The 16,667-nt window shown below is 39.7% G+C and overlaps 1 protein-coding gene and 1 long non-coding RNA gene across 2 annotated transcripts; one reads left to right on the top strand and one right to left on the bottom strand.

The window, feature by feature from the left end:
* Nucleotides 1–241: 241 nt before the first annotated feature.
* LOC129853613 (uncharacterized) lies at nt 242–8,170 on the top strand. The gene is made up of 3 exons (XR_008759161.1): nt 242–3,546; nt 3,814–4,439; nt 7,738–8,170. It is a non-coding gene; the product is annotated as an uncharacterized LOC129853613 (long non-coding RNA).
* Nucleotides 8,171–16,564, bottom strand: LOC129853612 (cyclin-dependent kinase 2-associated protein 1-like). The gene is made up of 4 exons (XM_055919823.1): nt 16,398–16,564; nt 15,604–15,701; nt 14,362–14,488; nt 8,171–9,228 (listed from the first exon to the last, which is right to left on the bottom strand). The coding sequence occupies exons 1-4, from the start codon at nt 16,462–16,464 to the stop codon at nt 9,161–9,163; spliced, it is 360 nt and encodes a 119-aa protein (XP_055775798.1). The 5' UTR covers nt 16,465–16,564; the 3' UTR covers nt 8,171–9,160.
* Nucleotides 16,565–16,667: the final 103 nt, after the last annotated feature.

Below are 16,667 nucleotides of genomic sequence, written 5' to 3'. Positions count from 1 at the left end.
GGAAAAATTCAGGTTGTGCATATGACAGTGGTAATGCTATAGCTATACAATCAACCTGGACTCATAACATCACCAGCCGGTCGATCTTCAAGGCATTCCGATCACCAAATATAGAAAACCCAACGATAAAGCCTTGCGTTCCTATTGCTTTTCATCCGTTTCACGCATTGCGGGGGATGCACTTGATTCAGCAGCCCGAGTGCCGGGAAAGCAAATTCATCCTATTTTGAACCATTTAATGTACCTGAAGCTTGTACTCAGCCTACCCGGCAGGCCCAGAGAGCAAATCAGGTGCACCTACAGGTTAACGATGGGCAATCAGATAGCTCAGATCGCGGTGTCGGCACAGTTTCCTTGAGCCACAGACTGTTAAAAGCCTCGAAAGCACAGCAAAGTTGATACGGTGGGATTTCAAAACTTTTCAAACCATGACTTGAGAGAGACTCAACGAATACATCAAATAGGTGCTGTTTTATGTGTACATTCATGTTTAAATTGTTAGTCAGCACCACTGTCAACACTTTGTTCTATACGTTTTATAAGTCATAAACTGCACACGTTTACAACCAGCATTACAGCTGCAATGAATGAGTATAGCAAAGTGTTCCAATAAACTTGCTTTGTTATTATTAGAATATAAGGCGAACGCGGCAAATGTTTCGTGTTCTAATCTCATCATGGACAACTTTAGCATTTTAGCTACTTTGCAACTATTTAGCATGTTAGTCAACCCTTCCCCTAACCCTTATAATAGCCTAGCTAATGTAACCGTTAGCCAATTAACAACAAGTAATTGAAATTCGTAACATATCACTTCATTTATATAGCAAATTTGTACTAATTGTAATTCGTAACATTTCATTTGAAATATATGATGGACGTCCACAAATTAATACATGTCATATAAAACGTAACATATCATGCAAAATGGTGGAGACAGATTTACATTTACTATGTTGGCTGGTGATCACTGCTTTAAAGCAACGTAGGGCCTTGCGGCCAGATGTTGTTGCATTGTTTGTAGACAGACCTTTATATACAGTACCAGTCAAAAGTTTGGACACACATACTCATTCCAGGGTTTTTCTTAATTTGAACTATTTTCTACATTGTAGAATAATAGTGGAGACATCAAAATTATGAAATAACACATATGGAATCATGTAGTAACCAAAAAAGTGTTAAACAAATCAAAATATATTTTATATTTGAGATTCTTCAAAGTAGCCACCCTTTGCCTTGATGACAGCTTTGCACATGTTGGCATTCTCTCAACCAGCTTCATGAGGTGCATTTCAATTAACCGGTGTGCCTTATTAAAAGTTCATTTGTGGAATTTCTTTAATTCTTAATGTGTTTGAGCCAATCAGTTGTGTTGTGACAAGGTAGGGATGGTATACAGAAGATAGCCGTATTTTGTAAAAGACCAAGTCCATATTATGGCAAGAACAGCTCAAATAAGCAAAGAGAAATGACAGTCCATCATTACTTTAAGACATAAATCTCAGTCAATCCGGACAATATCAAGAACTTTGTTTCTTCAAGTGCAGTTTCAAAAATCATCAAGCTCTATGTTAAAACTGGCTCTCACAAGGACTGCCACAGGAAAAGAAGACCCAGAGTTACATCTGCTGCAGAAGATATGTTCATTAGAGTTACCAGCCTCACAAATTGCAGCTCAAGTAATTGCTTCACAGAGTTCAACAGACACATCTCAACATCCACTGTTCAGAGGAGACTGCGTGACTCAGGACTTCATGGTCGAATTGCTGCAAAGAAACCACTACTAAAGGACAGCAATAATAAGAAGAGACTTACTTGGGCAAAGAAACACGAGCAATGGACATTAGACCGGTGGAAATCTGCCCCTTTGGTCTGATGAGTCCAAATTTTAGATTTTTGGTTCCAACCGCCGTGTCTTTGTGAGACGCAGAGTAGGTGAACGGATGATCGCCGCATGTGTGGAAAAGCATTCCAGGTGAAGCTGGTTGAGAGAATGCCAAGCGTGTTCAACAAGGTAAAGGGTGGCTACTTTGAAGAATCTAAAATATATGCTTCGTCAACATCTGGAATGTGCATTGTAGTCTTCATCAAGCCCAGGCTGCTCTGTTGTCCATTATGTGAGCGATAATGCCTATTACTACTATCTATACGTTCATCACACATTCACAAAAACACTAGATAGATCTACTTCCCTCACAGACCAAAGTTTGATTGTGAATAGGTCAACAAATTCTAGCATATGGAGGGTGCTGTCTTACTGTTTTCCCAAACAGATCCTGTTTACCATTTGATTATGCTCTATAAAATATTTTTAAGGGGCAAAAGGAAATCATGTAAGTTCACTGAGGCACAGATAGAACAATGAGCCAGATATTTCACCAGATGTGTAAATGTGAAGCATCCGGGTGGCGTTTCCACCCACTACCAAATATGGTGATGAGAGGAAGCCCAGTGGCCGCTAGTGGAAAAAATGGGCCGAGATGGATTTTGGCCAACATTCTGCACCTTTTCTCATCGATGGAATAGTTTTCTTTCTGTTTCCAAAACTAGAATCTGTAACAAACCGAGTGGACGGCGTTTTGTAGACTTTACACTTTGCCAAAGTTTCGAAAATTGTTTAGAAGTTATTGCGCACAGAGTAGCCGTTCCCCTAAGGGAAATATGCAAATAAATGTCAGCACGCGCCAATAGGCTCTCACTAGCTCGTGTTTGGTTCTGCCAACCTCCTTGCTTGTTCGGCCCACTATGATACATTTGCTCCCGTTGGAAACGACAGGCTCTGGTCTATCTTGGGTTAGTTATACAAATCTTTGACTGATGTGTTGGTCCGTCTGACTCCAGGTTGTGGCGATAGTGCGCAACAGTATGGAGCAGATTTCACGCCATATGTATTGAATTTAAAATAAAATAAATCGTAAACATGAAAAATAAAGTTGAAAATGCAAACAGTATATTTTCGAGGAAGGGTGAAATAATGGATGTTGAAATCAAAAACCGAACAATTAAAGCAAAATGTATAGATTTGTAAACAAAAATAATGACATCAAAAGCAAAACCTCCAAACTTGCAGGCAAATAATTTTAAAGCGAGAGCTAAGCTTTATGACAAATGATTAAAACAAATATTTGAAAATGAATGCAAAATCGTTTTCAGTTTAACTTTCCCAACAACCAATCATATTGAATCAATTTTGCCTACGCTCTTGCCTGCATTTACTACATTTTGGTTACGTTACTCATATCCTTGCTTTCGATGTCTGTTTTTTTGCTTTCTCTCCCAGTGTTTTCAATACCGAGTTGTGTCATTATTTTTCCGTGAAGGGCGGGGTTTAGAGGGAGGCGTAGACAATGAGTCTCCATTGGTCCACTAGTTCTGGAGTGACGGTTCATCCTAACCCAATCAGTGAACATGATATACAGGATTTTCTTTCTATTGGCTACTTAACCAGATGGCCTGACTCCACTACCACCCGCCAAATCTTTCCCCCATGTACTAAACATGACGAATCAGTTATCAACACCTGCGCCGAACTTTGGGCAACAGGTAATTAATATGTTTACCTAAATAGTTACATGGTTTGTCATTAAATGTATTAGATAGATAGGCATCTAATATCCGTTCATTATTGACCCGTGACTGACAATTTTTGAAGTACGTTAGCTTAGTTGGCTGGCTTTGGTGTCGGACCAGGTAGCCAAGTGGAATGAATCGCAAGACTGCATGTCTGTAAAATTACAGCTAGCCACTGCCAGCCGTATTGAAAGGTGTGTCTTAGAGAGAGAAACATGCATGTGTCTTATGTCCTCACAGGCGTTATGGAGAAGCTCCTCAACAGATTGCAGCAGGCAATGCAACACCTTCCTCTGGTTTTTGATTAGTTTGCCAGCACCAATGAGATTATAATTATCAGATCACTAGCAAATCAAGTAGACTTGCCTCAAAAGGTAGTGCAGGGTCTTTCCAACCTGTATAGTCTAGTCAATGCTGAAATGGAAGAAAGATGTGCCCCATCAATTGTTGAGTTGGATGGTGAAATGGGACGTCCTAAACTGATTGTGTCAGAACAGCACCTTCGACAGGTGATTGAAATGGATCTGCCTGTACCTTGCAACTGCTTGGCATCTCATCAAAAACTGACTAACGTAGAATGCAGGAATACGGTATCATGGTGAGGGGAACATACAGCCAAATGATAGACGAGGAGCTGGACAATCTGGTGGACACAATCAAGACAAGTTCACCACAATTAGGATGGTGAGTTAACGTCTGAAAGCACTGGGTCATCGAGTCCAGTGGACCCGAGTGTGGGACTCAGTGCATCGTGTAGATGATGCAGGAATACAGGAAAGAATGGCACAACTTGGATGTGTTGTCAGAAGAACATACTCTGTTTGTCTTTCACTCATACATGTGGACACCAACCACAAGTTGATCAGGTAAGCTAAGACCCCTTCAGCTCAGTGGTACACATTTAGTCATAACTCATAGCCCATACAATGCTGCATCTGTTGTATTTTACTGCAAGATTGCTGATTTGGCAAGTATACAAAAGTCTTTCAACAGATATGGCTTTGTAATATTTGGTGGCATACTCACCGGTACTATACTCTCTAGAGTATAGTTAGGTGTAGGCCACCTGCCTAAATTCTAATCCCTGCACTGAGAAGACAAGCTGTGCTGTTTCATGCATAACTGTTAGTTGGACATGGTGCGACCTTCTTGCTGGTAAAATGTATTGTGTGAGAAATGGAGGTGGAAATGCCTTTTATGCACAAATATTGATATAACCATCATATCGAAGTAAACTTGAAGTCACACGATGATACAGTATGTTGTGTGGTCCTCCCACTACGACTCCCTCTTTGAACAGTTATGGCGGGATGTGTGGATGGCCATGTCAAACATATTTTACAATGTCCTACACAGTTTGGAAGATGAGGGCTCCCTTGACCCGTCAAATAGCCTTCACCTATTCTGTGCGCACTATGTATTCCTCCCGCGCCGCCAAGCAGAGCTAGATACCTTTACCAATGGATGGGATAAACATTCTCTGCACACTGAGCAAAATCTGACCCCCAACCAACTGTGGGATATGGGACAAGCACAGAATCCTGTCACTTTCCGTGGCAATGTAGAGGTATAGATTTAAAGGAGCTAATATGAAAATGTAATTAAGTCTTATCTAAAAAATAAAAAAAAGTGGTTGTTTGTAAATTAGCATGATTTTCCATGTTTAGAATTTAAACAACTTGGACGGGGACAATGCCTGCCTCCCGGAGGAGCATGCCCAGGGAATTGTGGTCCCACCAGTGGAGTGCCCACTGACAGAGCAGGATATGACACTGCTCAGAGCAGCCATCGAGACAATGGACAAGATATTTATGCATCTGTTTTGAACTATGTGCTGCTACTTATGGCTGAGTTATCCTTATACCTCTGCTTGATACTGTCGCGAGGAATAACTGTCTAGTCCAGTAATTCTAAATTGCTGCAGTGTTATTAAATGTGGTCGCAGCAAAATGAGACCAACTGGCTGATTTTGATTGGTTACTAATGTTGTGGAAAATTTTATCCAAAGATTCAGGTAGATTATTTAATTGTATAATAGAAAAATATTTAATCAAGCAGCTGCAGGGGAGATCTCTGCTTTCACAGGGAAGAACTCGAAGAGTAAATGGTTACATGTCCCTTATATAGTGAGAAGTAATAATACAATCCTATTGTTACACAAGTTATTTATACAAGCAACAGTTCCAGAACACAATGGCCTTGTGTTAGGGTGCAGATATAACATGGGTCTATGAAAGGCATATCACAGTCCAACACAGAATAGGCTACAGAACAGCTCACCCAAATTCTGCCACCACACGATGGACAACATAATCAATGTTTATTTAAATTACTAAAATGTAGTTTAAAATAGAAGTGTTAGAATACAAGTAGCTGCAGTCATTAAATGTGAAAACGTTTCATTTTCCTTCAAATTTTATTTTAACTATATGAGAAAAGGCAATCCTTTTGATAGAAAATAAACCTTCAAATAGAAACAGTGTCATGTGATACATTATGTAATGTAGAAACAAGTGATAGAATTAAACTGGTGGATCAATGAATAGGATTCTGTGTTCACATGGAAAAGTGATTACTTTTGATAACGCTTTATCTGCCGTCCCAATGAAAACTAGTTTGAAAATTCCCAAATTTTATGGAAAAGATAGGGATGTTTTTGGACGATGCACCTTGTTGACAAAATGACGGACACTTCATGGGCCATTGACCGATGACCTGAGGCTCAGCATAATCAATAAAACACCAAATCTCACATTTATTTTAGACTAACATTTAATTTTCAACAGCGGAGATTTGTATAAACTTTGTCTGCCTCTGACATTTGCAACACTGTTTCAATATTCAAATTCGTTCTCCAGCTATCCCATAGTAATGAACCTGTTAGGAAGAGAGACAGGCAGTGTTTCTCAGCTCGTTGAAATCATGAATCAGCAGAAATGTGAGACGTCTAGATGCTTTTTATGGTGGACATCAAGTTTATAAATTGTCTGGCTGGGCTGATGAGACAGTGGATTGCGCAGTCAGATGGAAAATAGGCATTTTAACGTCATAGATTTAGCCCGTGATAACTTATGGAATAGACGCTGGCGGAAATGCTGTTTTAACCAATCAGCATTCAGGATTAAACCCACACATATAATTAAGTGATAATGGCTGAGAAGATGGTGTTTGGTGCCAATATTATCCTCCAAACACCGGCTTCGAGGGCATTATCACTTTTATACAAAGGGTTACCAACATATTCAAATAATGATTGACATATTCCCATAAATGTTGATGAATATATTCATACTATTTCATCCTTCCACAAGATATAGTCCAGACCCCCCCCCCCCCCCCCCCCCCAATTGTATAATAGTAAAAAGATATGGGTATTTAAAGTATTTTGCTCTGTGATCCAATCTGATGCACAATTTAACGGTAGAACAGACTTACTTTTTACGTTTGTAGGCTACGAATACTGTAATGTCAAATCCCGAGTAGCCTAGACATTTAATTTGTAAACATAATACATATAACCATTGCAACTTTTCTGGCCATGAGTTAATATTCCCAAAGTAGCCATACAACCAACAATTTACCATGTGCATCCTTCATTTAATTGGGCCTATTAGATTATGTTTATATTTTTTTTCTCTATGTATCTGAAAGGGAGTGCAGTTTATAACATACAGTAGTATTTTGCATTGAAGCGTATAGGCTACCACTAAGTAGGCCTACTGTATTTTTTTGAGTAGACAATATTTCAGAATTCGGAGGCAGTTTTAGGTTAGGGATAAAGTAAATGCAAAACATTATTGAATTCAAACGATCTGTTTACATGTCGACAACAGTTAGCAATTGTTTGTTTCAGAAACCGTCAGATCTGCCGACACCTCTAAAGACATTTGATCAAGTTCGCCATTGATATTTCTTTTAGATATAGGCCTACAGTCTTGGCCTAATTCCAATACTTCCAAAGTATACAAGCAAGTACAGTATTAGTTCATGATGACCATAACACAACCAATCTTACATATGGAAAACAAGGAGAAACCTAGCAGTATCCTTCCTGAGCCATGGGCATCTGATGTATGGGGTTATTTTATGTCCCCCATAAATTGTACCATTTAGGAGGTACCATAATCTGTCATTTTTATTTCTCATACCTTTCTCCTAATTTAGTGTCATCAAACCAGATCTGTGGACACAAACGGGAAAAGAGCTCGGGAGATAATGAGCGAGAATCTTGAGGTCACCTACAAGGGAGAAGAGCGTGACTTTCTGAAGAATGAGTCAATACAAAGGAAACAAGACGAGGAAAAAGGCAAAAGAGAAGTTGGAGAAGACTGCTCAGAGGCACTGTTAGCAGATTCCAAACCAAGGGATGAAAAGGCTTTCTTTTTTACCCTGTGAAAGGATGAAAAGGATGCATGAACATAAAATTCAGACTGATCAACAAATGTGTCCTACCTCATTGATCTGTGTTGTAAATAAAGAGCACCTATTGAAATCAATTATATTTATCAATCTGTCTAAGAGGAATGTCAGTATTTTCTATCATTTTAATGGAAATAAGTTGTATTATACTGAGCAATAAATACAAAGATGCAAACAATGACTTTAGTACAATAGTTTATCCATAATGTGGTGTGTAACAGTGTGGTTGGCACTATTCCTTTTGTACATACACTTGAAAGCATCGCTATTGTATTGGGTTGCACAACAATCGTCTGTGGGAAGCCAGACTTACTGTGCCGGTGGACAGGACTTTTGGTCATTGGGGCGGAGGGGGGGGGGGAGGTTTAAACAAAATATCTAAATCGTATTATTAAACAGACTTTCCAAACATGTGTCTGTTGTAGACCCACTTAACTCTGCTTACCCCATGTTCAAAAAATAAAGTCCCCAAGAAAGTGTATTGAATAATACCATCCATTAGATAGTTTGTCTCAAAATACCCCCGCCATAATTACCAACAGTCCTGCCCACCGGCAGTAAGATGAAATGGATAACTTCTGGCTTCCCACGGACTGTTTTTGTGCAACCAAATACAATTAAAAGCAACGCAGGTGTATGTAAATACATGTTAAAAGCACCTATCCCTTTTGCTGTTACTCATGCTTAAATATGTTTAAAAGATGCTATAGCTACTATAGTAAAAGGTTACTGTAACTATTATAGTATATGTTATATTTACTATAGTAATATAGTTAGTAGCTACTAAGTATATTAGCTATAGGTAGAACACATCCATTGTCAAAATGCCTTACACTATAAAATCCATGCACGTTTCATTAAAATGATAGGGGCATTGCTACATAACATGCATTTTGTTTGTTTTCATAATTTTTTATTCATACAAGTAATATTGAAATTAGGCATTTCCAAGGGGAGCACAAATAAAACCAGGAAATTCATGTCAAGTACAGCTCATAGGTCACTTTTTTGGTCAAAGCCCAACGTGCCATCGCAGTAAAAAAAAAAAAACGTTTAGTTTTTATCGGTCCAATAAAAGTATTGACCAAGAGCTTTGTCTTTTGAGTCTTGTAGATCTTCAGTCTGGAGAGTTGGTCCAATTAAATTCAATTACATTGCACTTTGCCTGTTAGGATCTTGCATTTCTCTCTGTTTCTGCCAAGCATTCACGTACAAGCCCCCTGGCATGAATGATACCTTCAAATAAAAACAATAGAAAAGATAAAAACACAATTAACTGCTGGAGTCCATGAAACATCAAATTATAACTTTACAGAACCCAATGGTGCATTGTAAAGTTCCACAATTTGTCTTAAGCATTGATTTGGGGAAAACTTTGCCACAGATGGAAACCACTTGCATATTTGACTTCACCCTCTATTGTGATCTCCAAAGTTTTGGCATCTTCCATAAATTGCAGATGCGAATCCGACATAGAAATAATTAGAAGATGAAGCTCCGGTAATATGGATAACTATTGAAAGATAGCTCATATGCATTTTTCTACATTGTAACGGTCCAAACTTTGGTAGGTAGCCTGCTGGCAGGCTTCAGCCGCGGTACAGCAATGCCAAGTCAGCACATGCTCATGGTTCTCAAAGGGGAAGTGAAATGACAGGCTACAATGACTTTGCTCATGAATGCCACAAATTACATGTAACTATAATTCCTAGAATTTTATTTCACGGGTGACTTTTCATTATCTGGATAGACACTTGTGGTTTCTAGCTAACTTTACACCAATCAAAGCAGTGGAGCGTGTAGTGAAGCAAAACTTTAGTGGTCAAAACCATTAATCTTGGCGTGACGGTGGAGCGAGTTTGCAATCATATTGCTCTCATATCACGCAATTTAACCATTTATAAAACGGTCATATACAGTACCAGTCAAAGGTTTGGACACCTACTCATTCAAGGGTTTTTCATTATTTTTTTCTACATTGTAGAATAATAGAAGACCTCAAAACTATGAAATAACACATGGAATCATGTAACCAAAAATTCTCGCAACCAGCTTCACCTGGAATGCTTTTCCAACAGTCTTGAAGGAGTTCCCACATATGCTGAGCACTTGTTGACTGCTTTTCCTTCACTCTGCAGTCCCAACTCATTCCAAATCATCTCAATTGGATTGAGGTCGGGTGATTGTGGAGGCCAGGTCATCTGAAGCAGCACTCCATCACTTTCCTTCTTGGTCAAATAGCCCTTACACAGCCTGGAGGTGTGTTGGGTCATTGTCTTGTTGAAAAACAAATGAGTCCCACTAAGCCCAAACCAGATCGGATGGCTTATCACTGCAGAATTCTGTGGTAGCCATGCTGCTTAAGTGTGCCTTGAATTATAAATAAATCACTGACAGTGTCACCTATTGTTCACCTAATACCTTTTTTGCACTATTGATTAGAGCCTGTAAGTAAGCATTTCACTGTAAGGTCTACCTGTTGTATTTTGTGCACGTGACAAATAAACATTGATTTGACCAGAAAAGCACCCCCACAGCATCACACCTCCTCCTCCATGCTTCACGGTGGAAACCACACATGCGTGGAGATCATCCGTTCACCTATTCTGCGTCTCACAAAGACATGGCGGTTGGGACCAAAAATCTCACATTTGGACTCATCAGACCAAAGGACAGATTTCCACCGGCCTAATGTCCATTGCTCGTGTTTCTTGGCCCAAGCAAGTCTCTTCTTCTTATTAGTGTCTTTAAGTAGTGGTTTCTTTGCAGCTATTTGACCATGAAGGCCTGATTCACGCAGTCTTCTCTGAACAGTTGATGTTGAGATGTGTCTGTTACTTGAACTCTGAAGCATTTATTTGGGCTGCAATTTGAGGCTGATAACTCCAATGAACTTATCCTCTGCAGCAGAGGTAACTCTGGATCTTCCTTTCCTGTGGCGGTCCTCATGAGAGCCAGTTTCATCATAGGACTTGATGGTTTTTGCGACCGCACTTGAAGAAACTTTAAAAGTTCTTCAAATTTTCCGGATTGACTGACCTTCATATCTTAAAGTTATGATGGACTGTTGTTTCTCTTTGCTTATTTGAGCTGTTCTTGACATAATATGGACTTGGTCTTTTACCAAATAGGGCTATCTTCCGTATACCACCCCTACATTGTCACAACACAACGGATTGGCTCAAAAGCATTAAGAAGTAAAGAAATTCCACAAATTAACTTTTAACAAGGCACACTGGTTAATTTAATTGCATTCCAGGTGTCTACCTCATGAAGTTAGTTGAGAGAATGCCAAGAGTGTGCAAAACTGTCATCAAGACAAAGGGTGGCTACTTTGAAGAATCTCAAATATATTTTGATTTGTTCAACACTTTTTTGGTTACTACATGATTCAATGTGTAATTTCATAGTTTTGATGTCTTCACTATTATTCTACAATGTAGAAAATAGTAAAAATAAAGAAAAACCCTGGAATGAGTAAGTGTGTCCAAACTTTTGACTGGTACTTTGAAATTGTAGCAAATTTAATAAAAAATAAACAGAAAATCCTTATTTACATAAGTATTCAAACCCTTTGCTATGAGACTTGAAATTGAGCTCAGGTGCATCCTGTTTCCATTGAACATCCTTGAGATGTTTATACAACTTGATTGGAGTCCACCTGTGGTAAATTGAATTGATTGGACATGATTTGGAATGGCACACACCAGTCTATATAAGGTCCCACAGTTGACAGTGCATGTCAGAGCAAAAACCAATACCTGAGGTTGAAGGAATTGTTCGTAGAGCTCTGAGACCGGATTGTGTCGAGGCACAGATCTGGGAAAGGGTACCAAAAAATGTCTGCAGCATTGAAGGTCCCCAAGAACAGTGGCCTCCATTCTTAAATGGAAGAAGTTTGGAACTACCAAGAATCTTCCTACAGCTGGCCGCCCAGCCAAACTGAGCAAAAGGGGGAGAAGAGCCTTGGTCAGGGAGGTGACCAAGAACCCGATGGTCACTCTGACAGAGCTCCAGAGTTCCTCTGTGGAGATGGGAGAACCTTCCAGAAAAACAACCATATCTGCAGCACTCCAGCAATCAGGCCGATATGGTAGTGGCCAGTCGGAAGCCACTCCTCAGTAAAAGGCACATGACAGCGCGCTTGGAGTTTGCCAAAAGGCACCTAAAGACTCTCAGACCATGATAAACAAGATTCCCTGGTCTGATGAAACCAAGATTGAACTCTTTGGCCTGAATGCCAAGCGTCACATCTGGAAGAAACCTGGCACCATCCCTACGGTGAAGCGTGGTGGTGGCAGCATCATGATGTGGGGATGTTTCTTTAGAGGCAGGGACTGGGAGACTAGTTAGGATCGAGGCAAAGATGAACGGAGCAAAGTACAGCGAGATCCTTGATGAAAACCTGCTCCAGAGCACTCAGGACCTCAGACTGAGGTAAAGGTTCACCTTCCAACAGGATAACGACCCTAAGCACACAGCCAAGACAACGAGGAGTGGCTTCGGGACACGTCTCTGAATATCCTTGAGTGGCCCTGCCAGAGCCCAGACTTGAACCTGATTGAACATCTTTGGAGAGACCTGAAAACAGCTCTACAGCAGCACTCCCCATCCAACCTGACAGAGCTTGACAGGATCTGCAGAGAAGAATGGGAGAAACTCCCCAAGCTTGTAGTGTCATACCTAAGAAGACTCTATGCTGTAATCACTGCCAAAGGTGATTCAACAAAGTACTGAGTAAAGGGTCTGAATACTTATGTAAATATAATATCAGTTTTTTATAGATTTGCCCCAAAAATATAAAACCTGTTTTTGCTTTGACATTATGGGGTATTGTCTGTAGATTGATGAGGGGAAAAAACAATTTAATACATTTTTGAATAAGGCTGTAACGTAACAAAATGTGGAAAAAGTCAAGGGGACTGAATACTTTCCAAAGTCACTAATATATATATATATATATATATATATATATATATATATATATATATTAAATACACCATGACAGCGCAATACACAAGGGGTGGAACAGTTGCAAAGGTACCAACAGGACAAACAGAATAATATTAGTCTGAGCAGATATTAAATAAGGGAATTAAGTCTCGAAGAGAAATACGTTTTATTGTAATTTACGCCTCACACTTTCATAAGTCGGATCCTTTTGTGATATTTGGGTAACCATAATTCTTTTTATTTATATATATACACACACACACATAAAATTATAATTTTTATACAGACTAGCTCAAAATTAAGTGAAAATTGACACATTATCCAATGCATTATTATAATTATTCCCCCCCAAAAAGTGGATGTGCAAAAACATAAGTTTGCTCCCACTATTTTGATTTGCTCGATGGCTCAGTGGACACGGTTTGGCTCAGTCGCAAAGAGGATTAACTTTGCAGTGGTTTCTGATTAATAAACAACGCCATACTGGTGGGTGGTAACATTCAAATAAAACCCAGCCCTGAAACTAGATGTAGGTTGGAAATAATTTGTATTACATATCATGGGAAAAGACACCGCATTCACACGGATAAAACTAGAGTGGTGATGATACCAGTATTGCAATATTTTTTCTATGGCAAAAATTACAACATGAAGCAGACCAAACTATTTGATCCTTTGAAAACCTGCTGCATGTAATATATTGGAAAATAAGTAAATGTGACTGGATGACAACATAATGATGTTCGTTTCCAGCATTTGCCGTTTTCCTAAAGAAGTTTAATCCGCTTCGTGCTTTGTTTCCTTGCCACGACACTAAAGAGTATCGCAATACTGGTATCGTCCCAGTCCTACTTCAAGCCCAAATATATCATACTTTTGACTAAAACGATGACTTATTGACTTAAATAGTTGTGCAAATCATAAGCTCTTTGGCGTTTAAAGCGGAGATCTGCATTTGTTGAAACATCGCCATTGGTCGCACCAGTCGCATTTGTTATTATTTTTGAAAACGGGGCAGAGGTGCATTCTGCATTGTGGTAAAAAAAATAAAAAAATAAAACAATTGTAGTACATACATACTGTACTGTTCTACCATGCGTGCAATGGTGTGCAATGATGTCAGAGGGAAGAAAAACTATATTTGTTGTTTTAAGTAACATATTTGTTGTTGTAATATCGCAAACGGATGTGGCAGTTTGAACGCTACAGATTCCAACTTTCAGTTATTTTTGGATGATAATCAAGTTGAATTTTCAAAATGTAAAACAAAGTATTGCAAGCGAGGGTATTGAACCATATTGCAAGCGAAGATTAACATTTTGTCAGAGTGTCTGGGCATTTCCACCACACGGGCAGATAATTTTGTGAACGGACTAAGGCGCTAGCATTACAGTGCATGAATAGGCAAGCACATACCTCGCTTTAGTCTCTCCATGGCACTTTTGCTCCCAGCATAAGTTGGTCTTATCTCCTTCCCAAGCTCTTCAATAATGGATAGCAGTTCTGCATATTTACTCTGAGGCACTTGACTTCCACTTGAACTCTGTGATACAATGAAAGAATGGTTTGAAAATGAAACAGTGTGACTTATGTCAATTACATTAGTCACCAACATACACTCAGTGGCCAGTTTATTAGGTGCACAACCCCGTTCATGAAAATGGTTCGCTCCTACAGACAGTTAGTCACAAGGACGTGGCTTGCTATATAAAGCAGGCAGACAGGCATCCAGTTACTGTTCGATTGAACGTTAGAATGGGCAAAACGAGTGACCTCAGAGACAGAGTGTAGTATTTAAAAAAAAAAAGAAATCCTTTATTTATCATGCCAGACACGCCAGTTCCATTATCTCAGAAACGGCCGGCCTCCTGGGCTATTCAGGCACGACAGTGTCTAGGGTTTACCGAGAATGGTGCAACAAACCAAAACAACATACAGTCAGTGGCAGCCCTGTGGGCAAAAACACCTCGTTGATGAGAGGTCGAAGGAGAATGGCAAGAATCGTGCAAGCTAACAGGCGGGCCACAAACAGGCAAATACCAGTGCAGTTCAACAGTGGTGTGCAGAACGGCATCTCGGAACGCACAACTCGTTGGTCCTGGTCACGGATGGGCTATTGCAGCAGACGACCAAACCGGGTTCCACACCATCAGCAAAAAAATAAATTTAAAAAAAAGCTGCTCCAGTGGGCACACAATCACCAACACTGGACAATATTGAGGAGTAGACAAACGTCGCCTGGCCCGATGAATCCCAGGTTCCTGTTGAGTCATGCTGATGGCAGAGTCAGGATTTGGCGTAAGCAGCATGAGTCCATGTCCCCATCCTGCCTGGTGTCAACGGTACAGGCTGGTGGCGTAATGGTGTGGGGAATGTTTTTCTGGCACACGTTAGGTCCCTTGATACCAATTGAGCAACAATTCCGTGCCCAGAAGAATTTAGGCTGTTCTGGAGCCAAAGGGACGTCCAACCCAGTACTAGATGGGTGTATATAATAACTGGCCACTGACTGTAAATGATACCAGAAATATTCTATGGAAATTCATGCTTTGTGCTGCAAAAAAACATTTGGCAACATTTAAAATGTGTGGTATAATCTATCACATTAGATAATGCATTGCCATCATCCAAAACATATTTTACAATGTCAGTCTTTACCTGTGAAAAGCTGAAAGATGGTGGTCCATAGTCATTCACTACTGGCCTGTAAGATTGTAGTGTTGATATGCTTGTTGAAGTAGAGTGAACAACAGCAACTGTTGAAGGAGTGAAAAAATTAAAAGATATACAGTATACTATATGCCACATGCAATACATGCATCCATTATTAAATTGATTTGGAATTAATCATTTCAAGTTGACTAGGAATAAGTGGCTGAAACGTTAGACTTTTTTAAATTTATTATTTACGGCATTGTTTCAATGAGTGTGTTGCATTACTTTTGTCCATTTTAACTTGACATACATGGAGACTAATGGAGGCTGTAGGGGGGGGGGGGGGGGGGGGGGTAGATGGAGATGCAATGAGGCTCAGAGAACACTGGGTGTCACCAAAGGGTCAAAGAACAGTCCACATCCAGATCAATCATTAGCCTTGGTGAAACAATCATGGAGGAAGCCGTACGGGTAGAATTAAGAAGCCAAAGTGATACATTTAATATACACTGTTACAGCATCCAACCTGACAGAAAATCCGACAATAGAGTACGCATGTTCTGTTTTGGTAGACGAGTGAACAACCGAATTATAAACTTTACGGATGCACGAGAGGGAAAGGGTTTTATGATTAGTGATAATGGCGGATATGAATCAGCTCTCAGGATCTGACCCTATACATATAACTGGACAAAAACTACAGTCACGGGCTTCCCCCAGGTATTCATTACAACATCGAATTTTACAACCGACAAAACAGAGTGAAGACTAAACATTAACTGAAATGTCCTCCTCACCTTGGTTCACGGAAGTTCCGAGAACATGCTGATGGAGGTTGGGCTTGTAAGACATTCCTAAAGACATTGTAAATTAAAGAAATAAAAATCGTCCTAAAATCCAATGAAGCGTCTCTGTCTCCCTCAGACACTTTTTGTTTACAGCAGAGCAGCACCGGCAAATATGGCCGTCACTTTATATTGACACCCACAATGCAATATATCCTCACAATAGCAAATACATTCTTATTTGACCCCAAAAACTACTTTCTTACGATAACTAGTACAAAA

Source organism: Salvelinus fontinalis, chromosome 4 (genome assembly GCF_029448725.1).
Source record: "Salvelinus fontinalis isolate EN_2023a chromosome 4, ASM2944872v1, whole genome shotgun sequence".
Taxonomy (NCBI): Eukaryota; Metazoa; Chordata; class Actinopteri; order Salmoniformes; family Salmonidae; genus Salvelinus; species Salvelinus fontinalis.
This window is presented reverse-complemented; position numbering and strand designations above follow the sequence as displayed.